The sequence below is a fragment of the Cotesia glomerata genome, linkage group LG1 (genome assembly GCF_020080835.1).
Source record: "Cotesia glomerata isolate CgM1 linkage group LG1, MPM_Cglom_v2.3, whole genome shotgun sequence".
Classification (NCBI taxonomy): Eukaryota; Metazoa; Arthropoda; class Insecta; order Hymenoptera; family Braconidae; genus Cotesia; species Cotesia glomerata.
The window spans coordinates 30,776,352-30,789,063 of NC_058158.1; the positions used below are offsets into that span (position 1 = coordinate 30,776,352).

The 12,712-nt window shown below is 28.7% G+C and overlaps 5 protein-coding genes across 7 annotated transcripts in view; 3 read left to right on the top strand and 2 right to left on the bottom strand.

Annotated features, from left to right (window-relative positions):
• The first annotated feature begins 893 nt into the window (after positions 1-893).
• Positions 894-3,187, top strand: LOC123267807 (protein CLP1 homolog). 2 transcript variants are annotated; one of them, XM_044732667.1, is made up of 4 exons: positions 894-927; positions 1,324-1,385; positions 1,457-1,547; positions 1,777-3,187. In XM_044732667.1, exons 3-4 carry the CDS (start codon positions 1,532-1,534, stop codon positions 3,114-3,116), a joined length of 1,356 nt encoding a protein of 451 aa, XP_044588602.1. In that variant the 5' UTR covers positions 894-927; positions 1,324-1,385; positions 1,457-1,531; the 3' UTR covers positions 3,117-3,187. The 2 variants fall into 2 exon arrangements, with proteins under 2 accessions (XP_044588602.1, XP_044588610.1); XM_044732675.1 differs by lacking the exon at positions 1,457-1,547 and having other exon boundaries at positions 910-927.
• Positions 3,188-3,650: 463 nt separating this feature from the next.
• On the top strand, positions 3,651-5,335 carry LOC123261091. The gene is made up of 4 exons (XM_044722584.1): positions 3,651-3,754; positions 3,816-4,207; positions 4,288-4,504; positions 4,788-5,335. The coding sequence occupies exons 1-4, from the start codon at positions 3,683-3,685 to the stop codon at positions 4,905-4,907; spliced, it is 801 nt and encodes a 266-aa protein (XP_044578519.1). The 5' UTR covers positions 3,651-3,682; the 3' UTR covers positions 4,908-5,335.
• Positions 5,336-5,839: 504 nt separating this feature from the next.
• On the bottom strand, positions 5,840-8,816 carry LOC123261099 (ras-related protein Rab-8A). Of its 2 annotated transcripts, XM_044722595.1 has the most exons (5): positions 8,399-8,816; positions 7,699-7,759; positions 7,264-7,609; positions 6,896-6,898; positions 5,840-6,357 (listed from the first exon to the last, which is right to left on the bottom strand). In XM_044722595.1, the coding sequence occupies exons 1-5, from the start codon at positions 8,520-8,522 to the stop codon at positions 6,259-6,261; spliced, it is 633 nt and encodes a 210-aa protein (XP_044578530.1). In that variant the 5' UTR covers positions 8,523-8,816; the 3' UTR covers positions 5,840-6,258. The 2 variants fall into 2 exon arrangements, with proteins under 2 accessions (XP_044578530.1, XP_044578538.1); XM_044722603.1 differs by lacking the exon at positions 6,896-6,898.
• Positions 8,817-9,159: 343 nt separating this feature from the next.
• Positions 9,160-11,828, top strand: LOC123261085 (snRNA-activating protein complex subunit 3). The gene is made up of 3 exons (XM_044722573.1): positions 9,160-9,277; positions 10,464-10,737; positions 10,813-11,828. Exons 2-3 carry the CDS (start codon positions 10,586-10,588, stop codon positions 11,783-11,785), a joined length of 1,125 nt encoding a protein of 374 aa, XP_044578508.1. The 5' UTR covers positions 9,160-9,277; positions 10,464-10,585; the 3' UTR covers positions 11,786-11,828.
• An 11-nt stretch (positions 11,829-11,839) lies between these two features.
• LOC123275016 (protein O-mannosyl-transferase TMTC4-like) overlaps positions 11,840-12,712 on the bottom strand; it is a 1,369-nt gene continuing 496 nt past the window's right edge. The window contains exons 2-5 of the mRNA XM_044742891.1: positions 12,518-12,664; positions 12,326-12,440; positions 12,074-12,256; positions 11,840-12,004 (exon numbers count right to left, since the gene is read on the bottom strand). Coding sequence (XP_044598826.1) covers positions 11,856-12,004; positions 12,074-12,256; positions 12,326-12,440; positions 12,518-12,664 — 594 coding nt within the window. The 3' untranslated portion in view covers positions 11,840-11,855. The remainder of the gene's footprint in view (positions 12,005-12,073; positions 12,257-12,325; positions 12,441-12,517; positions 12,665-12,712) is intronic.

The window sequence follows — 12,712 nt, forward strand, 5'->3', positions numbered from 1 at the left end:
AGTTTTATTGAGAAAAGTATTCAATAAAGCCGCTTGTGGTGCCATCTCATGGTGTAAAATAAATTTTCACAACTCAATTATCATTGTAGTAAGATAAATTAAGATAACAACAGTGGTCATGTTAAAAAACTATAAAACTTCTCGTAAAGATAAAAGATAGTAAAGATGTTTAATAAATAAAAATGTTTTATAAATTTTTCACACTCACCAAGCACCAATAATTTATTCTCATTTTAGCAAGGACAATCACTGACACATACACACACACGCGTGAGATTGAAAAAAAACTTATTGAGAAAAAACACTCGGTTTTAAAATAAAACACCTCTAGACTTTTTTTCAACCAACTCAGTGAAATAAATAAAAAAAATATAAAAAGTAGTTTATACGATACATTAATCAGCTCATTAATCATAATGTTCATATACACGTTATTAATAATTTTTTATTTAAATAATTATTATTTGTGTCATTTTGGATTGGGAATTTACATCAACGCCATCTTTAGATTCGAGAACCGCTTGTCAGTGTTAAGACTCAAAAATAATATTAATGAAAAGAGTATTTTATTCTATCGAACGATTCATACATTATTTAAATTATTGTTACCCGATGCTTAAACTTATTAATAATCATGTTTATGAACGCTATTAATTATTTATAACATGAATTTTCTAATCATTATTACGGACGAGAAACGAGCAATGCCTTCCGTGATGAGAGCTGTAACGGACTGTGGCGCATACATGGGCGTGATGGCGGTTACTGTTATTTCAGCGCGCAATTCAAAACTTACAACTAACGCTCAAAAGTTTCGCACATGCGCATAATAAACTCGTATCATAACCTTTATAGCCAACGTTTTATTTATTTTTATATATGTTGATAATCAAAAAATAACGTGAAACCAATAACAAAATATTATTAGTAAGTAATTTTATAAAAAATTCAATACTTTTAAGTTTAATTCAATTCACTCTAATCATTTAAAAGATAAATAACATAGTTTTTTTATTTTATTTTTTTATTTATTCATTTTTTTTTTTTTTTTTTTTTTTCATAAAATTAAACTGTGAATTTTCGATACTTTTCATTATTTATAAATAAATAATTAAGCATTAAAATTTCTAATATAAAAAAATGTATGTATCCATATTTTTTATTATTTTTTTTTAATTCATATCATTTATTCATAATAATACTAAAATTTTTAAATGTAGATTATTTATATTTTTATTACAATTAAGCAGCCACATTATTTAGTACACAACTGAACGAAAAATATTTTTTAACATTTTATCAATAAAAATTATTCATTTTCAGTTTCATTACTCGCTAGGAATAAAAAAATTTTTGGTAAACTTGAATTATCATCAAAAAATCAGGTAAACAATGCATATTTAAAAAAAAAAAAATTCTAAAATTAATGTATAATATTTGTTTATTTTAACCACAGGCTTACTGGTAATATTTTCAGCTAGTCATCAATTTCCTTCTTAATTATATTTTTATTTATCATCAACTCAGTACAATGTCTACTTTAATGGGTAACTTATAAAACTATTAACATCCTATCTTTCCATTTACCTTTAATATTATGACTGCACCAATTTATTTGCTTACTCTGCATGACTAGTGTGGCGAATAAAATTACATTACTTACAATATAGCCTTAGTTGAAGTTAATGAAAATAATGATTGAGTAGAAATAAAATAGTTTGCATGTAGTAAACAAATTTGAATAGACCCGTAACACTCACTTATTTTTATTTTCAGAAATGGACAAACAAGAATTTAAATTAGATCCTGATTGTGAACTGCGATTTGAAGTTAAGCATAAAAAAGAAAAAGTATTACTCAAATTAAAAAGCGGATTTGCGGAAATATTCGGCACTGAACTGGTCAACAAGGAGGATCCGTACGAATTTGGCTATGGAGCGCAGATTGCCGTATTTACTTACCATGGATGCGTGGTTGAACTAACTGGAAAAGCAGTAGGGGTTCATGTAGCTAACGAGACTCCAATGCATGCTTATTTAAACGCTCATCTGGCTTTAGAAGCGATGAGAGACGAAGCTAACAAAAAATATCTTAGTGAAATCAACGGACGTGAAGAAGCCAAGAAGAAGGACGATGACGCTAAGAAGAAAGAGGTAACAGAACCCAGCAATATACGTGGACCAATTGTAATGATAGTAGGTCCTAAGAACGTTGGAAAATCAACTCTCTGTCGCATTTTATTAAACTACGCCGTCAGATCAGGAAGAAGCCCGATACTCGTTGATTTAGATGTCGATCAAGGCCAGATCACTATACCGGGAAATATTGGAGCTCTTACAGTTCAGAGATTTGCTGATGTGGTCGAAGGATTCAGCAAAAAAGGCTCATTAGCTCTACACTTTGGACACAAAACTCCAGAAAGCAATCCTGCACTTTACAATCTTCAAGTTTCTCGTCTAGCTGATATTTGTTTTGACCGTATGAAAGAAAAAAAGAAGGACAATATATCAGGAATAATAATCAATACATGTGGGTGGGTACCAGATGAAGGTCACAAGCTTCTGGTTCACGGTGCTGGTGCCTTTGAAGTCGACGCTGTTCTTGTTTTAGATAAAGACCGACTACGTAGTGACCTGAAGGCCAGTCTACCCTCATTTGTCAAAGTTGTATTGCTACCAAAAAGTGGTGGAGTTGTCGAGACCAGCGAAGCTCAGAGACCAGAAATAAGAGATCAGAGAATACGTGAATACTATTACGGTATTGGTAAAACAGTATTGTCTCCTCATCCTATGATTATAAAATGGAATCAAGTCACTATTTACAAAATTGGAATGGCAATTGTTCCTGATTCATGTGTACCGCTGGGTACTAAACCTGAGGAAAATATGACTAAGCTAGTCACTGTTACCCCAGAACCAAATTGGCTTCATCATATTCTATCAGTGTCATATGCTAAAAGCTACGACGAAGTATTGTATAAGAATATAGCTTCGTTTCTTTGTGTCACCGAAGTCGATATGGTACAACAAACTCTCCGAGTCTTGTCGCCGACTTTGGGTCAATTGCCTGGTCATATATTGCTGTTGTCTGAAATCCAGTTTATGGATAATTATTAAATTTATTGTTAAGACTGTAAATAATTGTTATTTTTGTAATTTTAAGATTATAGACATTATGAAAATTAAATTTTTTACTGCATTAATATTCAATAAATTTTTTAATTTATTACAAATTTTGCATTTTCTTTTATTTGTAATTATAGACCCAAAATTTATGAACTGAAATTTTTTTTTAATATAGTAATTGATTAAGATAAGTTAAAAATAGTGAAAATACTTGTATTTATCAATGAATCTCCTGGGTTATAAGAATGAATAATGGAAGATTTTTATTCGTTGGCTCTTATAGTTGTAAGTCGAAAATTTCGTTTGAATTTTCTAGATTCTGGGTCTTAAAATTAACCTAAAATTTCATCTTTGTTAATTAATGATTGCTATCATTAATTAAGTTGTTACTTAAGTTTATGAGAAGTAAAAAATACTGACTATTTTTAATTGTTTTCAATTTATAAATAATTATTTATCAATTGATAAATTGATTTAAATAGTAAATTGAAAAAATTTATGTAAAAGAAAAGAATTCCACAAAAATTGATAAATAAACAAAGAGAATAATCAAAGAAATGACTAATACAAATATACAAAATTTAGAATTAAAGCTACATGAAAAATTTGCTCAATTACAATTTAAAGAGGTAATGTATTAGAAAATAGATAAATGAAGTAATTATTTAATTACCATGATGAATATTTCAGGAAGAGCTCAATAAATGTCAAGCACAGTTGACTAAAAACGAAAATATTATGTGTGAGCTGAAAATAAGTTTAGAAAACGAACGAAGAAATTCTGATCAGCTACGAATTGAATTAAGATCGGCCATGGAAATAATAACGCAATTGGAGAATGAAAAAATACACAAGCAATCGGAATCATTTCGTTTACAAATGAACTGGGAAAATGCGCAAATAGCTCGAGAAAATTTAATTCACCAAATAAAAAACGCTAAATTAGAGAACGTACGATTAGAGCGCATCAATCAGGTGTTGGAAGCTGAACTTGCGGAACAAAAAATATTAAATAATTTAATAGAAAATTCATTAAATGATTTGAGCCTGCAGATTAAGCATTTATGTCCTACAATTTACAGGTTGATCATTCAATTATTCTTTTTACTATTTATAATTACTTGACAGTAACAATTATTTCTTTTTTTTTTATTATTTTCAGTAATGTTGAAAGTTTGAAAAAAGAGCAAGGATACCTCCGCAAATCTGTTAAAGAAATAACACAAATAAATTATCGTATTGATAATATTGGACGTGAAATTCTTGACAAAAGTCAACATGATAATAAAGAACTACAAGAATTACGTGAAAAATTATCACAGTCACAGATAATGTTGGCTTCTTATGTACCACGTGCTTCAAGTCCGCCAGCTATCATAGTAAGCTATTTATTTAATCTAATTTAACAAAAAATTATTTTTTGCTCGACGGGCAGAAAGCGTCAACTTTCGGCCCGCTGCGCTAAACGAAGTTGCCCCTTTCTGTCTTCGTCGAGCAGAAAAAATAGTATACACTCCACGGGAAGTAAATAAGAAAGCCTCAGATCACATGTTTGTCGACCTCGGCTTCGCCTCGGCCAACAATTACATGTGATCTGAGACATTTCTTACTTTACTTCCCTAGGTGTGTAATATACTATTAATTATTTTTTCTTTACACTAGGCGTATCCTGACTCAAAAGAGTTGACTGAAAAGCTTGAGCACAACAAAATAATGGACAAAAAGCTAGATGAATTATGTAGACAATTGGAACGTATGGAGTCAACGATATCTGATGAATAATGAATAACAAATAATGTCAAATCATAATTAATAAGATTAAATGATTAAATTAGCAGATGTAAGGTTAAACGTTAATTAAAACACAGATTAATAGGATTAATATAAAATGTATTATAATTATAATAGTCGTCGTCGTCGTCAATTTATCTTTATAGTTTTAATAATAAATTTGCTTAGATGAGTCTAGATGAAGTAAAACAAAAATAAATGCAAAAACAATTATTAAAACGCGCTGAGGCTTCATCAATGAACAAATAAAGGAGATCTTCAATTAGTGATTGTACATCGGCCTTAGTAATATTCGTTGAATGACGCATGTTTTTTTTTTTTTTTTTTTTTTTTTTTGTGTTTTTTGAACATCTAGGAAGTTCTTACAGTAAAAATAATAATAATAACAAGTACTATCATTATTATAATTGTAATAATATCAACGCAAGAAATAAAAATATTTGTTCTATATAGTCACATCACATTACCGTGATTTGTTTAAATTAATCAACAGTCATTAAGCTGAAACATCACAATATGTTAGGGGTTAATTTTGTGTAAAAGCTATGATTAATAATTATATTAGTTATAATAGTTATGTAAAAAAGAATTATAATAAACTCTAATGACATTAGTTAATAATAAAATAATTTCTGGTAATTATAATTAAAATCCCATCTTGAAATGCAATCAGCGATTTTCTTACAAAAAAAAATCTCTTACTTACAAGTGATGTTTCGTCGTATTGAAATAAATTTTTCATTTTTTTTTCTTTTTTTAATCGTTAAAAGGAAGAATAATTTTTGTCTTACGGTATTACAGATGCTTTGTTAATTAATCATATAAATTTGACAATTAGTTTAATTGTACTATCGAAATGAGCGAAAGTTTTATTGTAAAATGTTTATTGTTTTATTTTATTTTATTTTATCAAATTTTTTTTGTTCGTTTTATTTCTCTTTAAAATCACATCCACCCGTAAGATGTTTTAATATTTAATAATATCAATTAATTATTAATAATAATAAAAAGAGTTCTGTGCAAGAGTGGATTTGGTCAACGGCAACCATCGTCCCCTGTGTTCCCGATATATATTTGTTTTTTAGTTTTTTTATTTTATTTTTAATTAAAATAATGTTACAAGATTGTGATTTCAATTTATTAAAAATGATTAAAAAGTTTTGAATAATTTTATACGTCAAGGGTTTTTATCGCACGGCTGATTGTTATCAACTGCAGTCTTAACGTTTGCTTTTTGTGTTGATGTTATGATATTAGGTGGTATTAATTGAAATTCGTAAAAAAATTTTTTACAATTAAAAACGGTAGACATCGAGATGACTTTAACAGTAACAACATAGGGTCAGAGTATAGTACATCTTGAAAGCCAGTTCGGTGGTTTTCTCGCTGGTTCTGATGCTTTTAGTTGATTTCCGCCGCTTTTTGGTGGATTCGATGCCTCCTATTAAAGAAAAAATTAAATATTAATAATAAATTATTTTTCGTCAATTAATTTTATTAAAATTCACACAAAAATTATAAAATTAAACATTCATATAATTATGTTTAAGTAGGATTTCACTTTTATCAACATAATAAAAGTACAATATTTTAACAAAGTTCTCTCAATCATTTATCTGACTCACAATTAATGAACAAAGATAAACAAAGCAGTGTATATTCAAGCGATTGTCGAACAGAAAAAACTCTCAACAATAAATAAATAAATAACCCGCTTTCAAACTAATTTCCCTCTTTAAAATTTTATGATGAAGAATATTAAATTTAAGCGTTCACTTTCTCATCAGTCAATTCACTAAGCAAAAAAAAATGATTTATAACATAAAAACACAATTCCACTTTTACATAATTATTATCAGTTTTTAACATGCACAATAAGTAAAACGAAGTGAAAAAAGAAATAAAAGCTATTAAATTGAATGAATCATGAAGCTTTTTAATGAAAAAATTCAATCACCACTTAGCCAATAGAATTTTACCTTCTTCCGTAATAGACCCGCATCACAAACAGATAAAGACATAGGAAACAGAGAAATAATAATTAGTAATTCGATATAAAAAAAATTAAAATATGACGCATTCTATCTGATAAAGCCAGTGACACAAATTCTATATATTCAATTACTCCAACTACCAAGAATTAAGAAATAAAAATTTCAAAAAATATGATTTCCCAACAAGATCGATTCAATTATCAATCTTGTTCTTATTATAATTATCATTATCACTATTATGATTATAATTATTATTATTATTATTATTATTATTATTATTATTATTATTATTATTATTATTATTATTATTATGAATAAAAATAATAATGAAAAACCGTAATTAAAAATCTTACCAATTTCTTCTCCATTTTAGCTTTAATATCACGTGCTAGTGTGTAAAAAGCCTCCTCGACATTGATACTTGATTTAGCCGAAGTCTCCATGAATTTAATACCATATTCAACAGCTAATTGTTCGCCTCTCTCTTTCGACACTTGTCTCCTGTCAGTCAATTCACATTTATTACCTAGTAACATTTTTTCAACGTCCGCCGATGCATTTTCTTCAATGTTACGAATCCAGTTTTTGATATTCTCAAAACTCTTTTCATTTGTTACATCATAAACAAGCATTATACCCATAGCTCCACGATAATAAGCTGTTGTAATTGTACGAAAACGTTCCTGGCCAGCAGTATCCCTGTGTGCATCAATTAAAATTAAATGTCCAATTATTTACGCAAAGTAAGATAAATTTTACTTAAAATTAAAAAAATAAAATTCAATTACCATATTTGTAGTTTTATTTTTTTACCATCTAATTCAATTGTGCGTATTTTAAAATCGATTCCTGTAACAAAAAACAAAAAGTTAATGTATATATAATTATAAGCCAAAATAATAGACATAGATATAAATAATAAATGACAAATCAAGCAACCACAATATTTAAAGTAAGATTTGTCATTATATATTAATGTGAACATTGTTGATGTTGATTAACAATTTATGTTTGTATACGTACAAACTCGTAGTATGCATAATATAACAAAGTATGTGTGTACTTAATATAAGTAATTTAATACTACAGCTACTATTCTGTATTCTGTAAGAAAAGTTTAATTATGCATGTATCATAGAAACTTATACATTAACGATACAACGTAGTCTTTGTTCATTGGCGAATTACTTTATTCTAAAACTTAGCCGACCCAGCAATCCTGCTTTGTACTTATTTCATCTTATAAAAATAAAGAAAAAATAATTATAAATAATAATAAAAGCGTATAAAATATTTCCGCCAAAGGGTGTGCCACTAATAATAATAACACATAAATATATTTAGTTTATTATTTTATGTTCCTAAAAAATAACGGATTATTTAAATGACTTGGCAAGATCAAGTCCACATTACGAATAATAATTATAATTACATTAGTTAGTGATGCATAATATATAAATATAAAAATAAATAAAATGTAAAACGTACCAATGGTAGAAATGAAGGTTGTGTTGAATGCATCTTCAGAAAACCTAAAGAGCACACAAGTTTTTCCAACACCCGAATCTCCAATTAAAAGCAATTTGAATAAATAATCATATGTCTTTGCCATTGTTAATTATTTATTTAAATATCTAATGAATATTAACCAACTAAAATATAATAATAATAATAATAATAATATTTAAAAATAATAAAACCCTCAGTAACCTCAATATTGTTATTTAATCACTACTAAAACACTGTCTACACTTGTCGCATTTGACACTAAACTGCCCGGATGTTTCGTATCTCGTAGGTCTTGTCGTCGTTACTCGTTACAACCAACTTACAAGACACTAAATATACATACACAAATACAATACATATACACACTAACGATTAATGACGGAACGATGTTGTATCGATATCGATAAGTATGATGCGATCTCTGTATCCGTACCAGTAGTTTAATCAATTGCGTTGATTGTCGATTCATGTACTACATTTAATTGTATGCCTATTCCTCTTGCCTGTAATCACCTACATATGATACAAGTGAACGTATGTAAGTGTGTGAGTAAGCATCTGTATATCTATAATATAATATGAATAATTAAAAGCGACGTTGTAGCTTGTCTACAGTCTAGTCAAGTTTACAAAAAGTCTAGACACACTAAAAACCAAGACTGCACACTTGTAATCAACAAAAAAAAAAATCTGACAAAAACTCTTGATGAGTGTCCGTACAGTGGTTGATTATTTTAGACAGCAGCAGTACCAAACAACTTAAAATGTATAGTTTTGATATATATTCTCATTATGACATACCTATAAAGTTATAACGAAAAAAATATACTGTGAATATTCGCAATGAACAATTGCAAGGTATGGATAAGAATTATATCGTCATGAACTCTAGTTTATAAAGATCCGAACAAAAACAGTTTCACTGTAAAAAAGTCGCGCCAAGTCCACGTTCATAAGACTATTAGGAAAAAAAAATTTTTTTTTTTCTTTACAAAAAGATACAAATTAAAAAAATAAAAAAATCCAAGTAACCGATATGATTGTTTATTATTTTCGGAAATTAAAAAAAATTTTATTGTAAATTTAAAAATTAAAAAAAAAATTTTAGAACGTATTTAGTGTGCGTGGTTGCAAAATATTTTACTTTTAATGAAATTCGTAAAATCTATTTACTAGGACTTTAAAAAAAATTGAAATACACAATGACGCACACCAAGTACGTTCTAAAATTTTTAAAATTTTTAAATTTACAATAAAATTTTTTAATTTCCGAAAATCATAAACAATCATATCGGTTACTTGGATTTTTTATTTTTATTTTGTATCTTTGTAAAGAAAAAAAATTTTTTTTTCCTAATAGTCTTATGAACGTGGACTTGGCGCGACTTTTTTACAGTGAAACTGTTTTTGTTCGGATTTTAGTATTTTTTGTAATTATAATGAAAATTTACAATTGATAACAACTTAAATCTCGTGTTGAGTGCATTTTTTACTGCAAACTATCCCCTTGAAGCTACAGTTTATGTAGATGTAATTCCAGTGCACCTTGGCGGCCATAGATGCAAGCTATGAATCACTTTTTTTTACTGTAGTTGCGTGTCTATAGGAAGGATTACTACACATTTTTATTTTATCTAGTCTGTGGCGCTGATATTCCCCATCGAAAAAAATTCAGGATCTGAATTCGTGAGCGAGCTATAGTATGTGCTAATAAAATTTAATAATTTTAAGTGAATAAATTGTTATAAGTGAATATAATTAATTAATACGGTAAATTAAATTATTAATTACTCTTATAATTAACAAATTAGGTCAAAAAAGTACCGCAGAATTAAATAAAATTTCGCGACTCCAAAAAACCGTTCTGCTTACAGTAAACACAGTCAGTAGTCTGGCGCTCCGTTTACAACGGGATTTTTAAACGGAACTTGGCGCCAGATTCTACCGAATCTGTGGAGATATATACACATATATATATGGAGATATAATATACATTTCTTGATATCTGTTGATAATATCACCCACTGTTTTCTCGTATTTTTAGTTCTTCAGGTTGGTGCAGGTGGTTGTACATTCGTACATATAAATAAACACAATGTGGTAATTGAAATTGCTGGAGAAAATTCAAATACTTGTTTATTTTCTTGATTATTATAGTTTATCACAATGGAACACATATATCAATCATATACAGCAAACGCGTCTTCAAAATTAAATATCGCTGAGTATTTTAATCAGTTCGAAGGGGCCAATGAACAATTACGTACAAAGATACCTATGAACAAAGCACAATTGACTGAATTACACGAGAGTATCAGGTAATATAATTTATTTTTTAATTTATAATTTGTACAAATATAGTTTTTGGTAAATAATTTTTTTTTTTTTTATAGTACTGATAAGCTGGATGTAGATGAAGAGTCAGCGGTCACTGGTCATCGACGAGTGATACCAAAGCTCGAAGCTAAAAAAATAGTCAACGACACAAATTTACAGACATTAAAACTGTTGAAAGACAAGTATATGGAATATTTGCCAAAAATATTCAGACCATCGTTAAAGTATCAAAGTGAATTGATTGTTAGATATAATGAACCGATAATGAGCGGTCCTGGTGCAGTACCTGGAAAAAATATGATTATATTTATAAGAGTATACAATCCATTTGATTATCATAGGAAAGAATATCCTGTAAGACATCAACGGATATCATTAATGCACTTAATAGGAGTACTGGACTGTCAAACGTTAGCTGATTTGCGTGATGAAATTCACTGTATATCAGATTTATCTCTCTCGAGAGAAAGTAGTGATAATCCTCAAGAGTACACTGAAGTCTCCAACAAAGAATTGTATAAGTCGTCATTTTTTTATATTGAAAATACTTTTTACAATGACACAAGGGATCCAACAAACCATGACAACAGTTTACCGATACGCGAGTGGGCTGAAAAACGCAACTTGGGTCCATTTAATGTAGCCAAAATGGAAGACACCACATTAGGTTCACTAGTCGTCAAATTTGGATACCCTTGGGTCTACCAGCATCAAGGAAACTGCGAGCATCTGATTGTTTTTAGCGACGCCAGGTTTGTAGCTCGTGATGATGATTTGGCAATCGCTAATTACCCAAGAATTTATCGTGCAAAACCAAGCAAACAGCCTTCATGTATGATTTGCGAGCGAATTGTCCAGTGGGTAACATTTGACAGTGACCGAGTACCTCATGATTCCTTTTTCTTTTGTGATAAATGTTTTTTGTCTTTTAATTACAAGGATAATAAAAAAATCGGCAACTTTAAAGCTTACCGCTGGCCATATGACCCTGAACTGATGAAAATGATTAACAACTTCAAATCAGAGTAGTAATAATAGATAAATAATAGATAAATAAATTATTTTATAATTATATTGCACATTATTATTGAACTTTATTTTATAAACCTTTAAATTTTTGTTTTCGTATCAAATTTTCTAGTTTTTTCATATTATTTTTAGCACTTTGAGCATTTGGATTGATTTCTAACGCTTTGGCATACATTTCTTTAGCTTTCTCAAGTTTATGCCAGCGATGATAGAGGACACCTATGATTAAAGTTTATTAATTAATAAATTTCATTATTAAAATTGATTAAAAAATTAATTTTTTCCTACCGAGATTTGTAAAAATTGTTGGATTTGTAGGACCCAACTCAGCCGCTCGTTTAAATTCAGCTTCAGCTTTTTCAAATCGTTCTAATTTTCCCAAGATATTAGCAATATTTAAACGAATCGTTGCATCATCCGGAAGAATTTTTTTAGCCTTTTCACCTTCTCTCAAAGCTTTCTCTTGTTTTCCTGCACCAATTCAACATATATTAATTATGAACTTAATAATAGATTAAGTAAATTAAATTAAAATTTTACCCATGTCATCTAAGATTCTGATAGTATTTATCCAAGCTCTGCGATGCTTTTTATCTAGTCTGAGTGTTTCTGTCCATGCTTCCATCGCCCTTGGATACATCTTTTGCTCTAAGTACTTAAATAATAAATATTTTTGAATTAGTAAATGTCTTAATATCGTTTAAATTGATTCGTAAAAAACTAGTAAAATACCAAGAGGCCTAAATTGTAAAAACAGTCCGGGCAATTACGTCTGTATGATAAAGACTTTTCATAACAGTTCTTGGATTCATTAAATTGCCTAAGCGCAGCCAGGACGATGCCTAAATTCATCCAAGCGGCTGCAAAATCCGGTCTAAACTTTAATGTAATTATTATAACACATTTAGAATCAAAAATAATAATTAA